This window comes from Cygnus atratus, chromosome 1, assembly GCF_013377495.2.
Source record: "Cygnus atratus isolate AKBS03 ecotype Queensland, Australia chromosome 1, CAtr_DNAZoo_HiC_assembly, whole genome shotgun sequence".
Lineage (NCBI taxonomy): Eukaryota > Metazoa > Chordata > Aves > Anseriformes > Anatidae > Cygnus > Cygnus atratus.
In genome coordinates this window covers 141,330,627-141,355,673 of record NC_066362.1, presented here as the reverse complement: position 1 = coordinate 141,355,673, position 25,047 = coordinate 141,330,627, and the positions used below count along the sequence as shown (strand labels likewise).

Genomic DNA, 25,047 nt, shown 5'->3' with positions numbered 1-25,047 from the left:
TGTCCAAAGCAGTGTCTCAGCTATTAGTCCTGGGCCCCAGTCCTTTCCTCCTGGAACACAATTCAGCAGAGCGCACAACTGTTTCTTTAGAGTTGAAGGTGCTGAAGGTGTTCCTGGCATAAAAATAACCAGTTCCCAGCCTTTCTCTGTAACTAGTTCCTTAGGGCTAAAAGCTGAGTTTCTTTTCTGTTACGTGAACATCTACAGAGACTCATCCTCCATTCTCTGAGTTCAGTGCTGCTTAGTCTTAAGGTTTTCAGTACTCAGTAGTGTACACCAGACTGTCATATTTTGAGAGGGATTGCACTACCCTTACATAATATGGGAATCCCATTTTTCTGTCTCAGGCCTGAAGCGTGTAAGTCACTTGCAAATCATTGCAAGTTGTGGTGGTTGTCATTTGCCATGTAAATTAAGGCCATGCAAGTACCTTCTGCTGTTTCATCTTCCCGTTCATTTGTTGTCTGGTTACTACTAAATACTACATATTTGGCAAAATGTCCTAAAAACAGCATTACTTTTTAAATCTGATATTTTTTCCGCTAGATCTGCCAGTAGCTGACAAGGTAGAAATATGTGCTTTTCTCTTTCATTCTTGTGAAGTTTGAGGCAGTGCTAATTCAAACTGTGACTGAGGCTCTGCAATGGTGCAAGTCTATGTTACTACTTCAAATTCAGTGATGCAACCTGAGGTTACATTAATTAACTTTCAAGGATTGAACCAATTTAAAGCTTATGGACAATGACAATTATTGGAAAACATTCCTACAGGTTTATTTGTTTGCTATCTCCATCTCGTTCAAAGCAGACAGCACTAAATGCACGGGTACCTGAGTTGCAAGGAAAAACAACTGGGGAAAAAGGGGTTCTCTGAGAAACTTGCTGCTCCAACTTCCAGCGGGCAGTCCTCAGTCCCAGATCTGGTCCCCCAGATCTTTGGTTTGACCACTTATTGTTAAAAAGAATTTCTAGTCAATAACAGGGGCTGAAAAAGTTCTTGATTAAGGCAGTGTGATTTAGCACATAACACTAGGAATATTTTGAAGGAACTTTAAAAATCAGGTCACCACAGAGTATGTCATTCTTAAACAAGGCATCTTATTGGGAGGAAGTTCTCTGGTGCACAGCACCACACATTTGGGTTTACGTATTTTCTCCCCCTTTCCCTTTGAGGAGGGGGAATGAGAAGGAGATTGTGGTGGAGCTCAGCTGCACAGCTGGGTAAAACGGCCACACTGAGGCCAAAACAAACCAGAATAATTTATGCTTTTTAGGCACCTGATGTGCAGCAGCAATTCAAAATCAACATTTATTAGGAAAAATCACCTAAATGATTTGGTAAGGTTTCTACCATTGTTCAGAATTAAATTCTGACTCTAGATCATCACAGCCATTGCCAAGCCAAGCTCTAACAGTAACTGTAAAGACACAGTGACCTGGGTGCTCTCTCAAAAGGAGTCACACAGTGTTATCACAGAACTGTAGGGGTTGGAAGGGACCTCAAGAGATCATCGGGTCCAACCCTCCTGCCAAAGCAGGTTCCCTAGAGCACGTTGCCCAGGTAGGCATCCAGATGGGCCTTGAATATCTCCAGAGAAGGAGACTCCACAACCTCCCTGGGCAGCCTGTCCCAGTGCTCCATCACCCTCACTGTGAAGAAGTTTTTTCACATGTTGGTGCAGAACTTCCTGTGCTCCATCTTGTGGCCGTTACCCCTTGTCCTGTCCCCACAAACCACTGAGAAGAGGTTGGCCAAATCCCTCTGTCTCCCACACTTCAGGTATTTATAAACATTGATAAGATCCCCTCTCCGGTCTTCTCTTCTCCAGGCTGAACAGACCCAGGTCTCTCAGCCTTTCCTCATAGGGAAGATGCTCCAGGCCCTGTACCATCTTTGTGGCCCTCTGCTGGACTCTTTCCAGGAGATCGCTGTCTTTTTTGTACTGGGAAGCCCAGAACTGGACACAGTACTCCAGGTGAGGCCTGACCAGGGCAGAGTAGAGGGGGAGGATCACCTCCCTTGACCTGCTGGCCACACTCCTTTTAATGCGCTCTGGGATCCCTTTGGCCTTCTCGGCTACCAGGGCACGCTGCTGTCTCATGGTCAACCTGTCGTCCACCAGAACCCCCAGGTCCTTCTCCTCAGAGCTCCTCTCCAGCAGGTCATCCCCCAGCCTGTACTGATATATACCGTTGTTCCTTCCCAGGTGCAGGACTCTACACTTGCTCTTGTTAAACCTCATTTGGTTTCTTCATGCCCAACACTCTAGCCTGTCCAGGTCTTGCTGAATGGCATCACAGTTTTCTGGTGTGTTGGCCACTCCTCCCAGCTTTGTATCATCAGTGTACTTGCTGAGGGTGGACACTATTCCCTCACCAAGGTCATCAATGAAGATGTTGAACAAGATGTTATCTGTCCTGCCTGCTGCCTGGCAGACATCAGACTTCCTTTCCCAATCAATTTCAACATGGGAAGCAATCAGAGGGGGCTGAGGACACAAGTGAACTGTACTATTGCTTTCTAGCTCACTTTTAGTGACCAATGTTCAGTTTGTCTCAGCAAGCCCTGGTTATTATTATCAGATCTTAAAAGAGAACAAGCATGCATGTTACTTGGCATACTTTACCTTTGCTCTGCTGCTGCTTACATTGGCAGGAGGGGAAATAATGAGCATAGAGAAGAGAGGAGAAAACTTTACTGTTCCTGTTGTTCCTGTGCCATAGCATATGTTGCTGAACCAGAGACCTGGGTACTCTGGAATAAAGCTGCTAGTGACCAATTCTATTTACATGCCTTCTTGGAGATAAAGATACCCTGAAGTGTGGGAAAGGAATTCGCAGGTGGCTTTGCGCTGTTTCACATGTCCCTGAATTAGAGATAATGAGGAAACAAGCAGTAGAACCAAAAACTTGATCATGGTCGAGATAAAGTAAATTGGCTACAGTGTTAAAGATGAGCTTTGGGCAGTGGCCAATTGCTGGCTGGCTCGAGGTGCGTGTCTGAGGGTCTCTAACCAATTGTATGACAGATTTGGGCGCGTGGACAGCGCGTGGGGCTACGGGGAAAGTATATGTAGTAGTGAAAAATGGCAATAAACATCTCCTGTTCAAGAGCCATCAGGAGTCTGTGTCTTGCATCCCTTCACTTAAGTATTTTCAGACAAAAAAAGTTTCTCCTTAGCCTAGATTTTTATAAACATAGATTATAAACATAGATTTTATAAACATTGATTTTATAAACTAAAGTACATCTACCCCATTGTGGTGAACAAATACTTCTCCACAGATTATATCATATTTGTTTTTTTCTTCTGGACCTATGAAGTTTCCAGAAGCAAACCTTGCTAACTAATCTGTTATTGTTTCATTTGTTTTATTTTTAATCAAGCACAATCAGCACATCTGTCTCTATGGTTCTTTTCTCTGAGTTCTTTTATTGAACTAAAAAAAAAGTCTGCTTTCTTATGTGTCTTGCAAGAAAAAGTTTCCGAGAAGAGAAAACAGATGCAAAATTCAACTGCAAAATAAACTCCCACGATAGAAGGTTAAGGCACTTTGTGTTGGGCTGCACTCCAGTAGTTAACTAACAATTAACCACAATAACCAAAACCTTTCTCCCCCGCTTTTTCACACACACACACACACACACACACACACACACACAAAACCTAAAATGCCTAAATACTCATACTAAATGTGGTTGCTTGAAAGAAAGTATCAGGTAGATAAATGCCAATTTACAATCATGTCTTCACTTACAGTCCTTAAGAGTCTTAGTGGAAAAATGCTTGTCTCAAATATTGTAGCAAACATCTGAAAAGAACTACAAAAATAAGTCAACAGAAATCATCACAGTACTTCCACAGATGAAACAAAAAAATACCAGCACAACTCCATGCAAGTCAATGTACTTATCTGTAATACCACAAATCCTAGAGTCGTATTATTATTATTTATTTTATTTCAGAGCACATAAAAATATAAAGTTGAAAAAATCAACCATGTTTTCAGCATCTTTTCTTTATTATTTCCCTTGCTACATCCCATGGAAATAAGAAGATTGTTTTTTAACACAAGTGAAAAAAGATCTTGGAAGCAAACTGTAGTTTTCAACAATTTTCTGTGCAAGTTTAAGCCTAAACACGATACAAAAATTGACATTAGTGATTATTTAAACTCTTCAGTTTCCCAAATTTATTTTTTTAAAGGTTCCAGCCTAAACACAATGCATTTCTAAAGAAGACTGATTCAAAAAGTGCTAGAACAACATTACCTCATCTGATGGATCTATTCTGATCTCAATTTACATGTCAACATCTTAGAAGATGCCTCTAGCCAGTGTAGGCCATGGAAAATTACAAAGCTGTGAACCCAACAGCCAGGACAGCGGGACACTGCTCGTAAGGAATATCATTCAACCTTCACAAAGAAATAGCTACCATGAAATGCTATTGCAAATCTTTCACTTTATAAATGTTACACTCCTGGATCTTACTGTCTGTCCCATCAATACAAATAAAGCCCAACTATGAGTATATACCAGAGTATGAATGTCTGAAAACTATCTGAAAGGACTCAGTGAGAGATGTTATCCTGACAAGAAAGATAATTTAAGAACCTGCTCAATTTTAGACATGAACACAAAAAGCAAGTAAAATTCACATTTGCATTCAGATGATGCTCTTCAAGGACGGAGAGTGAAAACTGTTGCCATTTCAGGCCATCTTGGAAAGGAAGTAGCATTCCCCTTTTCATGGTGATACACACAAAACAATGGATTGGGGCCCAGAAGTACAAAGCTACTTCCAAGTAAATATAGCCACATGCCTCTATTTTTTTTCTGCCGCAAATAAACAAGATATGATTTCTTGTCGTCAGCTCCTGGTCAGGTTTCAGAACTGGCCACTTTCCACCCTATCCAGGATGCTCAGCCCAAGCACAGTCCCTTTGACAAATTTTCAGTAAAATGTCTAGGCTTGTAGGTAACACAGGTGAGACACAAAATGAGAACATGTTTTCCTGAGTAGCAGCATAGTCTAGAAAGCTTCGAGTTTGCAAGAAGCCTGAAATATTTTCAGTTTCCTTACCATTTCAAGAAACTAAGTTTAGAAAAAAAACATGTATGAGGTCTCGCAGGATTATTCAACAAATGTTTAAGAAGTCATGGATTTCATTCCATTTCTCTAACGCATTTGGTAATCAACTGTTCAGCTGAAATGCATACAGTACCATGAGGAGTTTAAAATATACCTGTTATGTCATATATTTCCCCATCCCCTTAAAGAAGCAATGATGAGGACTGTTGCTCAGGAAGGGCCCCCGGAGCTTGCACAGTACAGATTCTTGTGGTAATGAGGAAGTCAGACAACCACAGAGGGGCAACAAGAAGAACAGAAAGGCTAGGAAAACGCAGACTACACAAACATGTTTTTAATTTATCATCTGCAGTTTCAATTAGAAAACAAATGGACTTCAAGGTTGGTTCTTCAGTGGATATTACATTTCTGTAGATTACCACTATTTAACAGTCCACCAACATCTGCACACTTAATTCAAATGTCTGGTTGAGGCCAACACAATAAATTGTGTCACTATTTATAGCCCAAACAGAAACAAAGTTGCACGGAGTTTTCCTATTAGGGTATAATTTTGGGGACAGGATGAGTAGTTTATACTCCTTGAAGAAAACACTGTTCATAACACACAGAATTTTGTAGAAAGCATTTTAGAATTACGTTTGCAGTATTATTTTAATAAGTGGGTCTTAATTTCCCTTCGCTGTGGAACTGTTCAAAGTTTGGCGCAATAAATAAATTTCAGAATGAGATATTTTTTTCTTAGATGGCATCTGATAGCGTACATTCTTCCAGAATTTTGTATTTGCTGAACAAGATTTTTCTGAGAAGTCTCCTTTCCATTGGATAGCCCCATGTTTTTGCTTAATGTACCTGACTGAATCTGGCATACTTGTGTAGTCCAGTATTTCATCCATTTCTATAAGAATTACTTGAGTCTCATCACGGATGAGAGCATTATACATAGCTAATTGTTGTTCACAAGCATCTTCTAACAGGCAACTAGGTGTTTCCGATGCCAAAATAATCATCAGCCTTCTGCTTTGCTTAAGGGTTTCATCAGCAACACTGACCACAGCTGAAAGAACAATCAAAGTTTGCATAGAAAGTTTATAACTGATGCAAAATATTTCATAGTTTTTAAATTTTGTGTGTATATATGTATGTATATATATATATGTGTATATGGAATAGCAACTAGCTCAGAGAAAGAACTGATAGGTCTAAGATCTCCCAACCATCATCCATGATTCAAATCCATTGCATAAAATTGCTGACAAAAATTGTTTTCTTCAGTCCCCAGGAGCTTGTTTATCATTAGAAAGAAAATGCAGACCCTTATAACATCAAAGCAGAAATTTGGGTATGGAACAACAACAACAAAAAAAAACCAATTAGAAATTAACAAATTATCCAATGGACGAGAGGTCAAATTCTCCATGTAAAAACAAACAAACAAAAAACCTTGGTTTTAAATTTGCTTTCCAATAATAGCTGTCTTTTTCAGTTGTATATGTAATCTTCTAACCCCAACATATTAACCCTGCTAATTAAACCATACCTTCTCCTGGTAAATCATCCCTTCCTAATATAAAGAGATTATATCCACATTGATGTTCTAAAACACTGGGGAGTATTCTAAGAACAAAGGTTTCCAGATGATAGAAGCTGCTGCCTCCACTGCCTTTTGTGTACAGGACATACGCATCATAGATTTTCCCATCTAAAAAAAAACACGAATGTTTCTGTTAAAAAGGGAAAAACACCAAGGTTATTAGAAGGTTTCATTTTGAACTGCTTAAAAAATAGTAATGAGGGATTTATTCACACCTCTCTGACAGAACAACAGCAAAACATTAAAATGCTCTACAGGTCAAAAGGAAGATGATGAACCACAGAACCTGATCTCTTTTTCCTGTCATGGGGAAGAACATAGCCAGCAAGTGAGCTGGATGCAAGACCCTGGGGCCTGCAGGAAGGAGCCCCCAGCCCCACAGGTGCCAGGACATTAATAAAGTGTCCTCTTACAGGACTTTCTTTGCCACCTCTCTTGAAACAAACCCAACAGCAGTTCTCTCCACTTATGATGAACCACCAGCAAGGGGTGTGGAAAAATGGCAATTCTTTCATAATAATTATGAGAGGAAAAGGCAGATAGAGACCAGAAGAAGCCTGAAGTTTTGAGTCAGTATTGCATAATAAACAGGAGTGCAGTGAAGAAACTAAAGCAAAATCAAATTTAACTCAACAAGATAAGTTTCGTTCAACAAGTTACAAAACATAGTTTCTTTGATTTTATTTTTTCATTAGAATATTAAAATTTACTGGGAAAACAGCTTTTAACAAAAGTTGACAATTTTTTTTTGTGAAGACATTTCAGATAGCTGTGAGTATATGTTAACTATCGTATTGCATGTAATCCATTTACTTTCAAGCTCTGGGGAACTTCAGACAATGGAATTCTGAGGGCTGCCCAAGCAAAATATCTACTATGTTGCACTTATTCCCACTTTTTCACACTCATTCAATGTATTTATCTACACTACATCAACAGAAACACATATTTAATAGATAACACATAATAAGTAATAGAAACACAATAGAATCACAGAAGAGACAACTAGTAGAATTTCTTCTCTTTGATATGTAACCATCATAACTTGCAGGATTTATAAGGAAAGTGATGGGTAAGACAGAGAAGTTGCACAAAAACAAACAAATGTTTTTCTCTGAGAAAATGAGAGTCTCATTTTCAATATAAATATTTAATGTGCATTTTTAAACAGCTAGTCTACGGGATGTAGCTCTGCTGACACCTATTGATCATCATCAGTGACCACAAATCTACACACAGAGAGACTGCTTTACAAAAAAGTGCAACATGCTAATTTGGAAAAAAAAATATGGAGTTATTTCTGACCATAACTCATCTTAACTGCCTTAAATATTATTCAGTGTTTATCACCTCAATTATGATTGCATATTTCACCCATATGACTGAAAAAATATTTCGAAGCATCTCTGAAAAATTCTCAAGGAAATTGCAAATACGTTCTATTAAATAATCATATTATTGCTTAGAAATAATGGTAAATGAAAAAAAAATCAATAGGCTAGTTACAACATAATTAGTCACACTCACTTACCTTCCTTACTTACAAAGGCACATCCAGAATCCCGGTACCAAAGCACCAGCTCAATCTTGAAAATCTTATAGATTATTAAAATAATAAATGTTAAAAGCAACAAAGAGAGAAACCCTCCAATCAGCCATGTTCGTGTATCAGGAACTGCACAAAATATAATAACAATAAAAAGAAAATGTTGAATTTGTCCAAATCTGATCTTTCACACAAATGTAATAGAAATTTGGATATCATATTTTTCACTTCCACCTGTTACTTTAATAATGATAAATACATTACTACAGTGACTCCTCCCCTCTGCATGGGTACATGCATAAATACACAAAGTGTAATTCTGGTGCATTCTATTGATGCGATATATGAGCATTTGGTATCAAAACCCCTCCTGGGAAAGTCAACTGAAACAAAGGCCACAAAAAATAGCAGTAGTCCTTACCTCTGTGTTTTAGTATAATATAGGATGCAACCTGCCCAAAGGCATTTGACGCTTGACAGACAAATGGTTGTTCATAATCTTCACGATTCACTTCTGAAATTATGAGCTTCACAGAATAGATAGGGCGTCCATCATAAGAAGTTTCCTCCCTATCCAAAAGGTGACAAATAGAGTCATAAAACCACAGTCCTTTCTGTAATGGCTTCATCACTAATAGCTGAAATATGACAATGGTCACTTCCATCTGCAAATGGCAACTGGACAGATGAGTAACTGCATTACATGAGGGACACCCAAACAGCAGTTGGGCCTCTTACTGAGGTTTAGCATAGACATCAGAAAACATGAGCCAATCCTATCAGGAGCTGTGTTTCCCCAAAGAAATATGATATCTATAGACTACAGTACAAACATATATCTTACAAACATAAAAACCCCCTTGTTACAGGGGGTTCTCAGCCCCTGTGAAAGTAGGTGGAGAGCCCCAGTGCTTGGCTGAAGAGAAAATTGCGCAACGTGAAATGACTTAACCAGAGGCCCCAGTACAAGGACATCATCTTCTGGTGAGCAGCTCTGGGACAGGAAAGACACTGAAGTTGTCAACCAAAGCGGACAACACTAACTCATGATGCGTTTCCACCTGCAGGAAATAATAGGGTCTACACTGCTGCTTCATCCCAAGGGTCAGAATAGACTCTGAACAACTGTAACATCAGGCTGCACCATTACAACATACAGGTTATTCCCATTGCATAAGGGCACACACAAAAAAAGAATAATACTAAAGCTGCACATTCAATTAGTCGTGCTCTGTTATGTGTTACTGATGTTCAAACTAAGTAATTTTTTAACCAACAGCAAAATGAGGGATATTACTACCTCATTAACAGTAGATCTCAAATGCAAAATTAACTAACCAGCCTATTTAGCCAAGAACTTTTTTTCCTTTAAAACATACTCTAATTACCATTTGAAATGCAAAATAATAATAATAATGATAAAAGGCTTGAAATAAATCATAGAAAGCACATATAGGACCACACAAATCGGTATATGACCAATAGGTTATAGCAGTTTGAACACTGTAAGGAGTAAATGAATCAATATCATTAATACAAATGACTAGATCCAGAGAATGTTATGTTTGCAAATATAACAAGACAGCCATTTAAGTGTTAGGAAATATAAAAAATAACATCACTTTTATGATATCAGCTCAATGACTGTATTATGGTCAAATTGTTTATGGCATCACAATTATTTATGATATTACAAGATATGATTTCTGTATAGAGTTTTCTCTAGGTGAGCACTAAAAGAATTCAGCATTTATTTCCCCCTTTGTTTTATGATAAGGACTTAATAATTTCTCAGAATCATGAAGATATCATTCTCATTTCTTCATCAGTTTCTCCCTCACAGATGGTGCTTGAGAACGTATAAAAGCAATCACATTTTTTCTTCATAGCACCACCGTGAGATGAGGGCTGACAAAAAAACTAGCTTTCAGTTCCTTAGTTCCCAACCTATCGTATCTATGACACTTTTTCAGATTTCCTTCTGCTCCACTTTTAGTTGCCTTTCCAAGTCAGGTCAAATTTTTTCCCTCCTAACTCCACTTAACCTGCCTTTCATCCTCACCTTATCTCACAATTGCTTCACTCAGTCCAAATGCCAGTCTTTCTCCCGGACCCCAACCCATCATTGGAAATCTGTCTTCCTTTTCTCCTCTCACTCCACTAAGCTTCAGCGCACATCCTCAACAAAATCTTCCATTAGCTCTCCACCTGATCTCAGCTACACTTCTCTAACTCAAGACTCTTAAAACTAGAAGTTTCAATTTCTCCTGTAAAGCACAGTTTATTCTTGTAACCTTTCAGAGAGGCAGATGGGAAGGACAAGGAGAACACAGGAGGGACAGTCTGAAGATCATGTGGCAGGACATGCTTGGCCCCACTGAAAGAGGTCTCTGTCCTCTGGGCCAGAACTTGCTCAATAGAAAATGCATTACAGTTCTGAGACTGTAAGCCTCTGTAGAACACTTTTTCCCAAGGTCAGAAATTTAGATAGATTTTTATAATGACCAGAAATAGCATAATTCACACAAAATCCATGCACCTACTACATTTCAAGTTTCTACTTCAAACAGAAAATGAATTGGAGGAGGCAAGCATTTCATGTAAGAGTGAGAAAGTTCCACTTTGGTTGCCAACCCAGTATTTTCTAATCTGAAAATATACTTACTCATAACGCCTTGCAAAAATTCTGCTCATATAAAATACATCAATATACACACCGTTGCCTGTCCAAAACACCTCATACCCATCAGCACCTGTTGTATTGCAATCCACTGTAACCTGTGAGCCTATAAAATTGTGTTACAAAGTGAAAAGTTAATTTTCATACTCTAATTAAAAGCTATACAGTTCTGTTCACAGACTCCCATATAGACCAGCTAAGGAAGGCCCCACACCCTTTCAGAAAATCTCCTCTAACAGTGTCTATAGATTCAGGGATGTGCTGTTTCAAAAAGAGACATAGGATGGAAGAGGCCAAATCAGGAAGATGTCTCCCTTTGTGGTATCACTTTCCCTGCAGACTCAAAGATGGATCTGTTTTCAGAATTTCTTTCAGAGTGATGGAAAGCGATGGATGTGGCAGAAAATCATTTGGTTTCCCTATAACTTTCTTTGCATCTGAGAAATTTCCCTACAGCTTTTCTATGACTTTATAAGCAATACCCCTTGTCTCTTTCCTTCCCACTCCCAAACACTTCTCCTGCAAGAGACTAATGTAAAGGAGAAACTGTGGTCATTGAACTATTTTTTGTCTAAAGAAAATAAGCACACACTCTTCTTGGGCATGAATTTTCACTAGGATACAAAATCATATTTTTTTATAGAGAAAATTACTTACCAAGTTCCACTTCAATTGAGTTGTTTCGTGGATAAGATATTTCTGGAGGCTTTTTTGGTGGGCTTACTAAGCAAAAGATAGAAAGTCCTTTTCAGACAACCAGGGACAGCTGCAGCCTGTTCTATGCTCTATAACCAAACAGCAACCTAAAAACACCCTGTCCTATGGACAAGGTTGACAGCAATTTTACAACAGACATCACTCAATACTCAGTGTCATATCTAAGACAGTCATATTACTTATGACTTGAAGCTCAACTATTCTTCACTCCACCCTTTCCAAAATGTAGTGCTATTAATCTGATGTCATCATGCTGATGACAGACTGTCTATTCCATGACATATAAATCACGTAATATTGCACGTAGAGGTGCTGAGAAGGATATGGGTAAATATCTATAGTATTACCACTTTACAGTTTGGCTAGCTTATCAGTCAGCAACTCACAGATACAAACTGGAGAGAAATAATTTTAGACTGCAATTCATCTGTTTTAGACTTTCACTATTATAAAGGTGAAATTAAATTTCTGTACTCCAGTTAAAGGCCTTACAGTTCTGACAAGAGCACTATCTAAAGGAATTACAACACCAACCTTCCTGTTTAGATGTTTACATTAGTACTAGGCATACAACACTCTGGAAAGTTTATTTCTCTCTACAAGTTACAAAGGGAGAGTAATCAACAGAGTGGCAACAGTAGATTAAAATATATAAATTCTCATCTAGCATTTATTTCCCTTTTTTAGGTGCAAACTAATAGTCCTATGCGTGCCTACTACAAATTGAATCTTTTAGCTGTCATTAGAAACCTCGACAAAGTTTTGTAGAGTCATTGTTACAAACAAAAAGTGAATTTATCTACTTACCTGCTACAGTCAGAATAACATCTCGTGAAATGTTATATCGCTTTCCATTGTAGATATATGTTGTTTTGCAAGTATAGTTTCCTTGATCTTGCACAGTCACATTGAAAATCACAAGATCACTGTTTGAAAAGGCAAACCTTCTCCCTTTCAATGGCTGACAGTCCTAAACATGTGTAAAGAACTCATATCACTATCACATGATTTGAAACTCTTTAATGCAATCTGAGCTTTCAGTGGACCACAACATAAGGATGGATTCCTTGTGGGGACTGAGGAAGGGGAAGGGGGCTAAAAGAAAAGCAAACCACACTTCATTTTGACTCTGAGTTTTTAATTCACAGATACACCCATTATTCTCATATTAAATATATATATATATCTTGAAGAGAGAAATAAGGAAGTGACATGGAGGGGTCAGGTTTTATAAAAGTATTTGTTAATGAAGAATCACTCAATAATTAGACTTAGTTTTTTCAAGTACTCAAATATTCTCAGTATCTTATAGACTGCACAGGCATGAGGCAGTAACGCTGGAGAAGGCAATATGTTCTTAAGAGAAAGAGCCGTTAAATGATTGTGAACAATACGAAATGACATTTATTCGATGGAACAATACTGAACACACAATGGATATGCTTCGTCTCACAAAGTACATTAAGTCTGTTTCCACACAAAAGAAATGAATGACAGTGTTTCACTAGCAGGTTAAAAGATGCCACCTAGTGGATACATGGGTCAAAGCTACATTTAAGCTGAATTTCTATCCCATTATTCAAAAAAAAATGTATATAACTTTAGAAGATGAAAGTCTTATTCCCCCTCCTCCAGTTGTTCTAAAATATTTTTTCTCACATTTATAACAAATATGTAGTTTTTCTCCTACAATTCATAAACCTCAGTTACTTATATTTTAAATAATTGACATAATAATTAAATAATTTATGTCAGTAAAAAAGAGGATTGTTACCTTATACCAGCGAACAGGCAGAACATTCTTCTCATTCCTGAAGTAACTCAAATGTGGACACACAACCTTTGCAGATGATAAAGTGAATACCACCTCCTCTACAGCAAATTTTTCATTTAAGCATGAACCATCAATCCTCTCGAAAACTGTTACTTTTGTAGACATTTTGCTATAGCTTGTCAAATTCCTGCAACTAACATAACATAATTAAGTTAAGCTACTTGAAATATTTTCCAACTCAAAAATATATTGTATTCTTTTTGGAGAAGAAAGAGAGGACTACAATTTATAATTTCTCTTATAGATTTACTTTTGCCTACTATGAAAAAAAAAAAAAAAAAAAAAGACTTACATCCCCCAGTATAAAGTTAGTTTTTGTGAACATATTCTCCCTTCTTCTCCCTTCTTAGTTAGTATTTTTCTTACCCCAAAAATCCTACTTGCTTTTTAAAAGTTATTCCATTTGCAATTCATTTCTATAGCAATTTAATTTTTTTTAACCTTCACCTTATGACACATTCATAATCTCCAGAATCTTCTACCATTGCAGGGAGAAACCAAATTAAATTCTTCTTTTGATGAATTCTAGAAAGTTTGTCTCTAGGCACAGCTGTCTGGTTACCAACTTTATACCATGTTAAGTTGTAGTCTCCACTTTTAAAATTCAAGCTCTTTTCCAGAGAACATGTAATAGCAAGAGGCTGCCCATCAGGCACAAGACTGTGCTTAAACATCACATCATAGGCTTCACATTTCTCTAAAGGAAAGAGATAAACATTAAAGAAAACCTCAAACATTGTGAAAGAATACACTGAACTCGTATCTTGATCATGTTTACAAAGTTCATTGTGGTGTCCACCTTCATTCTTAAGTCATTTACTAAAATACAATTATAATCCCTTGTCTTTGGAGTTGAGAGCATTATTCAGTAATATACAGACATAGTTATGCTATTGAAATGAAGTGCTGTTTTCCAAATGCAACTTTTACACTTAACAGAATCACTTCGTTTGCATCCGATTGTCATTCAGACGCAAATGATTAGAGTCCTTGTATTTCTCCAGTCTGTTTAACACACATAATACACATGTGCACACACATTTTTCAAATTTAATGTCTTTATTTGCTACTTTCACTTAAGTATAGGCAAAGTAAGTTTTCAAGGCAGACTATACTTGCAGTACCCAAATGTCCTAAGAGGACAATGAAAGTTAAAGTTGCAGTTGCACAAGTAATTTGCTATGGAAATTTCAACTCACCTCTCATTTTATGAGCATTTAGAGAGGAACTTTTACAAGCGCTTATGATGAGCTCATTTTCTTTCCCCCGAACCCAAGGAGATTCAGATGGGAAAAGAGCAACACCACAAGATTTGTATTATTTTTTTGTCAGTACAACAAAAAAGGCACCAACTCTGGATACGTTGGTCACATTCCAGAGTCAGTACTATTTATCTAAAATAACTCGTTTTATTAGAATGCAAGAACAACCATGCACGGCCATGCAAGCGTCTGCCCAGTCCAAAAGCCTGTCTCTGATAACAGTCAGTTCCGTATGTATAAGAAAGTAAAGTAGGACAGAACATGTAAATTAATACTTTGCTTTTGGCCCCTCTCTTCCCTTTCATGCTCTTCATGAAAAACTATTGCCTTTTATTATTTCTCTGGGTATCATTTATTTCTTGTTATGAGAAATGGCAACATAAACATTCCCTTATCTGCCTACTCTGTTGTACTCATGATTTTACAGACCTCTACCACACCTTCCCTCCGTCATCTCTTTTCTTTACCTCAGAATCCTCATTCATTTAATGACTTCTCATATGGAAGCCATCACATCTCAGACAACACTGTCACCTACTTCTTTGCCTATTTTGACCCAGTCTTTCCCAGATGGAATAATCAGAATTGCAGAGTTCAACTGATACACATTTGCCATGAAGTTATATAGGGCATAACAAAGCCTTGTTTTCTAATGTATTTCTTTCCTAAAATTCTGCTTTTCTGACCATCACTGAAGACACAGATAATGGTTCCAGAGAGCATCCAGAAATGTCAAGGTAGTATTTCGACCCAAGCATTTCTACCTTAATGTTCTCACCACATTCATCCAGTACACGCAGATGTCCTATATGCATACCAAATTACTTAACAAAACACTGAATAGCTCAGATATCTGTACAGATTGCTCCATAATAACTTTGATGGTTATGAAATGAAGACCAATAATTACTTGCTGTGGCCACAGGAATTGATACATTTTTCTGCCACTAAGGCCTAAGGCTCTGAAACAGTATCATATTTTGTGCACTTCCTGCTTTACATTCTCTGAAATCTCTCTCCCCCAATGCTGGCCATTATTTTAACTCAGCTTAAAAAAAGAGAATATCCAAACGACTGATGAGTGCAGGAACTTGTCCATCCACAGACATCCACAGTCCATCCACAGACAATAGAAACTCAAGGAATGGAAATTCAGAGTATTTTTCTTCTAACAATCTGGCACTGCAGCAAGATTCTAGGTAGTAAGACAAGATTATGACAGCAACTCAATTGATCCATTTGAAAAGTTTTAAACATGCACTGGATTCTTGGTTGACAGCTGAAGGGCAGAAACTAAACTGAATACTCACATAGTTTTACAAAAATCTAGATGTTGTATTAACTGTCAAATGGCTGTATTTTCCAACATGGAAAAAAAGTCACATGAACACACTTTGGAATGTTAGAACTACAATTCCTTTCATCAGTTCATCCACCAGAGAGTTGTGCTGCCATTCAGAGGGACCTCGACAGGCTGGAGAAATGAGCTGACAGGAACCTCACGAAGTCCAACAAAGGCAAATGCAAAGTCCTGTACATGGGGAGGAATCCCCTCAGGCTCCAGGAGACTCCAGACTACCTTCAGGTCCTAGCAGACCATAAGCCAGAAATGCTTGCTTATGGCAAAGGTAGCTAAAGGTGTCCTGGGCTGCATTAGAAAGAGTGCTGCCCACAGGCTGAGAGAAGTGATCCTTCCTGCACTCAGCAATGGTGAGATGCATCTGCAGTAGCACTTGCTAATACAAGAGAGAAATGGATTTACTGGAGCAAGTCTAGTGAAGGGCCACAAAGATGAGTAAGGGACTAGAGCATCATAGAGGCCAAGAGAGCTGGGACTGTTCAACTTGAAGAGAAAGCTTGGTGGTGGGGTGGATCTTATCAATGTGTAAACATATACACGTGATGGAACAGAATGAAAAAGAGGGAGACAGCTTCTTCCCAGCAGTGCCCACTGGCAGGGCAATAGGCATGAGACACACTGAAACACATGAAATTCCATCTGAACACAAGAAAACACTTTCTTACTGTTCAGGTGATCAAACACTGGAACGGGTTGCTCGGAGAGATTGTGGAGCCTCCATCTGTGGAGATGTTTAAAACAAAACTGAACATGGTCCTGGGCAACCTGCTCCAGCTGACCCTTGTTTGAGCTGGAAGATTGGACTAGATGATCTCAAGAGGTCACCTACAACCTAAGAGATTCTGTGTAAGATAGTACATAAGATATCACACTTTATGTTTTATAGGCTCCTGCTTTTAGAAATGTTTTAAAAAAATCTCTCTGGCATGCACATAAATTTAACTCACCATTAAATTTAATTTTCAACCATTTTCACAGAAAATTACTATTACTTATGTGAAAAGTTAAGTTTCCAAACAAGGCATTCCATAGCCACCAATGAACCTACCTGCAATAATTAAAGACAGAAATGCTGTTGTGATCTTACAGGAAAGTAATGTTTTTGCTGTAATGTTTCCCTACAGAAAAGAAAACTTTGAATTAGTGTTTTACAATATAAATTTCCACAATTGAAAATCAACATTTGCATTACACAGTTTCTATTACATATTCAGTGTCTTTTGTCAACTGTACTTTTCTCATGTAAGTGTATTCACTTTACATGTTTGTAGCATATTAAAAGAAACTATCTACCTTACAGGAAAATACAACCATCTCTAGGATTAAAAAGCAATAATTACAAGGCCACCCCACTACATAACATGTTTTCTCTTAGAAAAGGAAGGCTAAATTCTGATTGAATGTGACAGGCAACTAACTATACATAAGAATGTCTATGCCAGCAACATCAGAGGTCCCTCAAAAGCAATATCCTGTCTCAAGGTGTGGCCAATAGCAGATGACTTGGGAAATAAAGTGCAAGAGAACAAGAATATACAGACATTCCTCTGGAATAGTCTCCTAGAATCCATCAATTTATGATTTAGGAAGCTATGCCAGAGTCAGTCTCTAGATACTTGATAGCCCCCAGCAGATTCTTTCCCACGAAACTAGTCCAACACCCTCCAAACCCATTGAAACCATGGCAAGGAGCCACAAATTTTAAATACTGACACAGAAAATTGCCTTGGCTTGTTTTGAGCCTGTTATCTGCTCTTTTTATCTGACAGCTCCTAACTTTTATACCAGAAGAGAGAAAAAAAAAAAAAAAAAGTGAACATTTCCTATTCAGCTTGTCAAGCACTCAGAATTTTCCACACCTCTAGCACACTCCTCCCCAGTTCTTGTTTTTACAAGTTAGTCTTCATCTTTTTAACTGTCCCTTAGATGGAGCCTGATTTCATACTTCTGATCATCTTTGCCACCATCTTCTGTACCTTCCTGGAGATCTCCAAAGGCCGCCTGGAGATGGTCCTGGGCAGCCTTCTCTGGGAGGCCCTGCTGGAGCAGGGGTTGGACGAGGTGGCCTCCAGAGGTTCCTGCCAACCTCATCCCCTCAGTGTGATTCTCCAGGTACATTACAGCCTGCCTGAGATGGTGAGGAAAAACCAGAAGTGGCATCCAGTCATCAAAACATAGGTGCACTACAGATTTATAAACTGAAACAATTATTTATTCTGGACTAATTTCTAATAACTTCATAGTAATTTCTAAACTTCTATTTATTCTTTGACTACAACTAGGTATTGACCTAATATTTTCATGGGCCTATGATCTCATCACTGAGTGTTAAAAAGTCAGGGAAGCCCAGTCAGCTACTGTGTATGTGATGTTAGTATTTCACCCATATGTTTTCATTTAAAATTTTCTTTACATTTACCTGCATCGCTATCATGACATCTTGATGACACTCTTTGCAATTAACACCTCCACTTTCTACCCTGAATAACTTTGTATTGTCAGCAAATTCTGCCACTGCAACAGTTCTGCATTGTCCAGATCATTAAAAGAATAGGCTGAACAGAAGAGATTCACTTGGGACTCCACTGGCAATCTTCCTCCACTTCAGAAACTGAACATTTATCTTTTAACTACATACTTATACATGTGAGACTACATATACCATAGCAGTCTGGTTTCACTGAGTGCTCTGCTGAATGCTGTTTGGAAATTAAGACAGATTATATTAACCATGTCTCCTGCAGCCAGTGTGTTCACATACACATCTACACTTCCAATACACTTGTAGTGTTCGTGGGCCATGACTTCCCTTCACAAAAGTTAATGCTGACTCCATCCTTATATAATTTACTGACAATTTTGCTAATTCCATTCTTGAAAGCTACCTTCTGCAGATACCTACTACACTTTTTACAGGGCTGTGAAAGGAAAAAATGCAGTTATACAAGCTGAAGAACAATCAGGAGAATCCCATCCTGATGTTAAAAATCTTTAGCTAATCACCAAGCTAAACAATATTCAAATATGATGCTTCCAGCTGCTGTGTCTTTCTTCACCAAACTGACTCAGGAGTGTGCCATACATTGAGCCATACCCACTGCTTCTTGCAATGCCTGCTTTACTCCTTCTTCCCCTTCTCTTCCCTCCTCCCTCATTGCAATTTCCGCTCTAATTGCCAGGCACGTCTTTTCTTGCTTAGATTTAAGGAGTTAAGTCCCCACAAGAACGCTGAGCATAAAAAGAAACACACCAAGCTCTAAATCACCAGAGGCGTTTCATGTGTGTTTGTACAAAACTCCACCTTTCTTCACTAAATGTGATGAATAGACAGTAATTCTTAAAATTTCTATATTTTAGTTTTAAAGAAGATGAAAATATTTTAGTGGAATTAATTTAAAGAGAAAACAGGACTGAATGGACTCCACTTATGACCAGGTATTTTCTTTATAACTTTTTGAATCATTTTTTAATAAGCTCTGTTCTATTACCTTACCCTATTACTCTGTCTCAAATATGCTTTTCAAGCAGTTTTTGCCTCACCAGCAGATTCAGAAACTATCCAGCAGTAGTATTTTGCCATGTCCTGAAGAACAGTCTTTCAGAACCCTCCTTCTCTATATAAGTCCAATGTTCTTTCTAAATACTTATTTTTTTAACTTGTTCTGTTGCCAACATGGAAGAGCTGCAAATATATAGCACTGTGTAAAACCATGCACATGAACGGCTTTGAAGAGACCCATACTACTTATCTGAAGAAAAAACTTCCATTTATGTTTGTTATACCTGACAGCAAAACAGGCTCTGTTCTGTAGACAGGTTTTCATAAATCATGCTGAAAATAATAAAGTATGACTGCAGAGTCAAGTGCAAATGTTTTTCTTACCACATTATGCCATGACAAACAGCTAAATTTCTCCCTTTTCCCAGCCATTTTGTCCACATCTTGAGTCTGCATGTGACCTGTAGAGCTTTACCACTCAGGACAGAATTCAGCTGCAGTTATTTTTGCCCAAATTCTGCAGAGGGGAAAAAAATCATTTTATCTGAGGCCATGTCCACAGTTTCACCCTGAAAGGAAATATTCTCATCAGTTTAAAAGACAGACAGACAGGCAGAAGTGTCTCAAAGAGGTCTTCAATGATACATGCACCTGAACTGCAATTACAACACAAGTAACGCGTAATTTTCATCAAAATCTGTGATTAAACTAGTACAGCCACCTGTTCCTCTTCTGTTTAGCCCTTTCAAAGTAGGTATACTCAAAAAGAAAAAAAAAAAAAGACATACTCTCATCAAAACTTTGAAGAATCATGGCTTTTGGTAATTACTGCACACTCACAGCACTTTTTCTTTGAATGTCTTGTTCAAACACGTGGATGGATTAAAATGTGCAACACTCCTGTTCTCGGAACTGAAGAGAACTAACACGCACAAGACTATGACACCATTTCTTTTACATAAACCCACAAATATTTAAAATCAGAAAATGTATATACATATATACTACCTTAAATGCTTCTTCTAACTGCACAGTCTGCCCTGACTCTTCGTGAGAACTTGTCAAGTCTCTCCCGATGCAGGAAAAATGTTTGCAACAAATGCCTATGCTCGCAATATAGCTGACGCTGGAGAGCTGTGTTAGCCCGCCCATTCAGAGGTGGTTACGGAACCGGGACTTTCATTCACAATCTATTTTTAGCCATTTTTCTGTGAATCACCCACATCCCTTACCACATAGGGGACCAAAACACTTTACAGCATTATAATTCTTACCTATTCCTCGAAACACGCACGTGAGTGGGGTTGCGGCTGCCCAGCAGCAGAGAACCTGAGCATAATGGTGCTCCCAGTCCCCAGCCAGCCCGTGCTGAGCAAGCCAACAGCACTGTGACGGGCTACGCACACCGATCCAGCCCAGGAGCCAATGCTTAAACTCAGAGAAAACGTACTTGCATAAATCCTCTCCGAAATTGAGTCAGATCAAACCACACATTACTCGCGGAGGAAAACACTGACCTTTTATGAAATATTTCAACCCTGCTTGTAAAGTTTCCAGCCCTGTTTAGCCAAAAGACAACACTTTGGTCAGAGATACCACCCTGCTCCCTGCCCTCCCCCCCCTCCCCCCCCCAAAAAAAAACAGGACCTCAAAGATTACCTGCACACCTGTATCAATTTTTCTGGAGGGAAAGAGGAATTATCCCAACCCGGCTGATGCCAAATGACTTGCGACATGACTGACAAGAAGAGCACGGATCCCCGCTGCGAGCTCACATAGGCTGCTGCCCTACTCAAGCCCCACTCCCAGACACCCAGCCCAGGCTGGTGGGCACCTTCCCAATCCCCCCACCCCCCGACAGTTCCCAGGGCTCCCGGACAAAATCCCACTGCTGCCTACCTGCTGCCTGGCTCCCCGGCAGTCTGTGTAGGGGCTGAGGAGGGTGAGAGGGGCCCCTCACCCCGTCCTGTGGGCAGCTGCAGCCGGCGAGGCCTCCCCTTCCCCTGCCGCTGCTCGCAGGCAGCGGAGGTGGTGGTGGTGAGGCAGCCCCACGTCAGGGCTGGGCTTCCCTCCCCGCCCGGCACGCTGTTACCTCAGCTGCGATCGCAACAGACTGTCACTGACTTCTTTTTTTCTATTTTTTTTTCCTTTTTTTTTCTTCTTGTGTCACAGGCAGCTTCTTATCGCTGCGGCAGAAGCACGCTTCCGTAGCTGAGGAAACCATGTATCTCCAAGATGGAGGTGCCAGAAGGAGCCCCTCAGGGACATCAGCTCTTTGTTAGCTTTTTCAAGAGGCTGCCTGGACAGCTTGGTCATGCCGTGTGTCACGGTGAGCTATTTTTTGGCTCTAACTTGAACATACAGGTGTAGTCCCATCTCACTGCCAAGCTTTTGCCTGCGAACTCAACACCTACGAAATAGCTGTGATGGCATGTTTGGAGGTTACTTAGCTTGCGGCTGCTCTGGGAGCGCTGCGCTCACAATACGCCAGTGTGTGGGGCTCTCTGCTTCACTCACACACTGCTGCTGGACTCAGAGCTCTTCAAAACCACATGGCCAGTACAGAATCAGATACAGGCATTTTAATGCTGTGCTGTCACTTGTTGATTAACTTACCTGAAAATACAGGGTCAGATAGAGCAAAGAACATCCCTAGGTTCCTTCCAAAGTAATCAGAAATCACGGGCACTTTGGGACTGCCAAGGCAGGTTCTCATTCTTGGTAAAAGTACACTGTAAACACGTTTGCTAAACTCGCTAAGCCAGTTACAAACACTTTGCAAAAGCTGTGGAGAATAATCCTTCCTTGTCCTGTTTGTCCCACCCTGCTTTTTTTTATTGCACTTTCTGGCACTGTTTCTAAATTGTATCTACCAAATATAAACACATTCTACCATCCTGCTCACCACATGACAACCACAGATAAGATGAGGTAAGATAAGAGTTGAAGCTCTGCTATGCCTGCGTATGTTGCCCTCCACCAAAGGGAGGTACTTAGCGCTGGCTGCAGGCATGTTGTAACAGCTCCAGACGTTATCCTGTTGGGAGGAACACGGAGAATGAACTCATTCCTGGCCCAGTAAAGATAGAAGGATTTACGCAGTCACCTACTCTGCCTTTTGTCAGCAATTATATCCATATTTCATTTTGAAAAATTTTCTTACGCACTTACTGCTTAAGGTCAAATTATTTTTATGTAAGTTTTCTAGTTTCCGTGTTGTTATTTTGCACTAACAAAAAAACATCTGTGGGTTCAAATCTGGTTATCATAAAGACAAGTGAGGGGTTCCGTAATCTGTTCTACTGCTTTTTTTCTAGAAACACTAATAAAAAAAAATAATAAATCATTTTTAAAGAATGCCGAGACATACACACAGGAGGTTCTGCTGTGTGAATCACAGAATGGCTGAGGTTGGTAGGGACCTATGAAGTATTCATTTTTTCTCATAACTTCACTATAATATCACTAATAGTGAAAAAATGTTTCTGGTAAACAAAATGTTAAAACATTACCAAAATTAATAGGTAAAATGAGAACTATTCAATCATTCAACTTTGCAGAGACTGATAAGAATTAGAGTTCAGCAAATCCTCTGGAGGAATATCACCTGAAATGACTGAGTTTCATGAGACAGCAAAATCTGGGGGTACATCACTCCTGAAGTACAGAATTTGGCTGTTACAAGTCAAAAAGGGCAGGGAAAACCAGAGAAGTCCATCACCTGACATTGGTTTGCATGAACATTTGATGTTGTCACCAGGACTACTTCAAAGCAGACCAAGAACCGCCAGCTCCAGCAACAAAGCCATGAAGCTCTAAGGCAGAATGATGTTGTAATTTGCACAGGGAGGACTCTAATTCAACTTATCAGTGCCATCTTTGAAAACGGATTGCAGCAGAGCAATGGTCACGACATGGCTTATCTTTCTGTGACTGAGGAGGTGGTAATGAGTAATGAGGAGACCAGATTTGTGTGTAGCAGTTGGTATATCTCATTTTTCCCAAAATGATGTATTTGTCAACTAGGATCTCTCTGTGAAATCCTTTTTTTTTTCCTCCACCTTGGATAGTATTTCATTGATAAATGATATATAAACAATGAGAACGCCTGAAATAAATATTTCATTCCTTCTGCATTCTGCAAATCAGAGTGAGAATGTTTGCTGCTGTAGGGGTGGGAAGTTGCCTGACAACAGTCTGAAATAAAACCTCTTGATATGTGCATTGGGTGGAGACCAGGTCTTCCACACCAGCCAAGCTACCCTGCAAAAATCAGGACAATGTTTGCTCATATAGACCTAAGCTAGGGTACTAACATAAAGCACTCTCCACCCTTCTTTTCTTTTGAGGGGGAAAGAAGGGAGTGGAGGGGAGACAGAGAGGTGCGTGGGTTGTGTGTTTGTTGTGGTTTTTTTTAGGACAAGTGACAAGAGCAAGCAAATGTAATTGCTACTTTTTAAAAGGAAATGATAGAACTCAGTAACCTTCTCCTTTACCTGTTCCTGGTAAATTTCTGCATGAAAAGAGATTCTAGTCACAGCATGTCTCTAAGACAGCCGGAAGTCTATTTAGGGCAAAGCTATCTGGTCCATAGCCACAGTCTTATCTTTTGCTTTTGGCTACAATACATATTCACCATATTTCTTTCTCAACTGACACTGAAAAGGTTAAATCCAAACCTAACAGAATTTTAAAACCCTTTTTGTATAGTTTCCTGCAACTTCTACTTTACTACTTTAAGCTTTGCTAAAGACATTAGGAGTATCTTTGCACAAATGAAACTCTTTGTTGAATCTACGAAATTTACTACAAAATGTATTTGCAGGTAATTATCTAGATAACTTTGAAGCTGCAATAAACAGGCTGGTTTAGTACTGTTTATCCAAAAATCAGGTAACTAAGAACGTCAAGGCTGCCTAAATGTGCTTTCAGTGTTGAGAATGTGTAATTCCATTTTACTGGACAATCAATCCCACTTTTGATTTTAACACTGAGCAACTCACTTAGCATTTACATCCATTGTACAGGATTTTTTCTGGACTTATAGGTGTGGTAATTAAACATCTTGCAAATTATTCATCAGTAAAGCATAGGAAGTAATCTGTATTTCTAAAAGAACCATCTAGTTTCTAATAAAAATTAAAAAAAAAAAAACAGGAGCACTTTTAGCACTTTTTTATGACAAAACCTGTCCTTTTTTTTCCCCCCCCTCACAGGAAATGATTCATCAGTTTTCATCCCTCCAAAAAGTTTACTTTCTCTCTCTTTACCTGCAGGTTTGTAATGCTTAAAACTCACCTGGGGGAAACTGTGTTGACAAGAAAAACTCTAGAGAAATGGGCCATGGGACTGACGGTAAACAAAGACCTGTTTTCAAGTTCACAACCATTAGCACTGGCAAAAGGCAGGTGGAGTTTTAGTTTTATAAGGTAAATTAAAACGTTTAATAAGAAATTTTT

General features: G+C 39.0%; 1 protein-coding gene across 6 annotated transcripts; it reads right to left on the bottom strand.

Annotated features, from left to right (window-relative positions):
• Nucleotides 1–3,884: 3,884 nt before the first annotated feature.
• Nucleotides 3,885–25,019, bottom strand: LOC118253533 (interleukin-1 receptor type 1-like). Of its 6 annotated transcripts, none has more exons than XM_050714626.1 (14): nt 21,488–21,840; nt 21,106–21,147; nt 19,973–20,105; nt 17,138–17,207; nt 13,915–14,164; nt 13,408–13,600; nt 12,441–12,603; nt 11,574–11,639; nt 10,902–11,022; nt 8,658–8,806; nt 8,222–8,365; nt 6,637–6,798; nt 5,949–6,153; nt 3,885–4,136 (listed from the first exon to the last, which is right to left on the bottom strand). In XM_050714626.1, exons 3-14 carry the CDS (start codon nt 20,042–20,044, stop codon nt 4,037–4,039), a joined length of 1,695 nt encoding a protein of 564 aa, XP_050570583.1. In that variant the 5' UTR covers nt 20,045–20,105; nt 21,106–21,147; nt 21,488–21,840; the 3' UTR covers nt 3,885–4,036. The 6 variants fall into 6 exon arrangements, with proteins under 6 accessions (XP_050570583.1, XP_035413850.1, XP_035413852.1 ...); XM_035557957.1 differs by lacking the exon at nt 3,885–4,136 and adding an exon at nt 24,887–25,019 and having other exon boundaries at nt 5,410–6,153; nt 21,488–22,625; XM_035557959.2 differs by lacking the exons at nt 3,885–4,136; nt 21,106–21,147 and having other exon boundaries at nt 5,410–6,153; nt 21,488–21,761.
• Nucleotides 25,020–25,047: the final 28 nt, after the last annotated feature.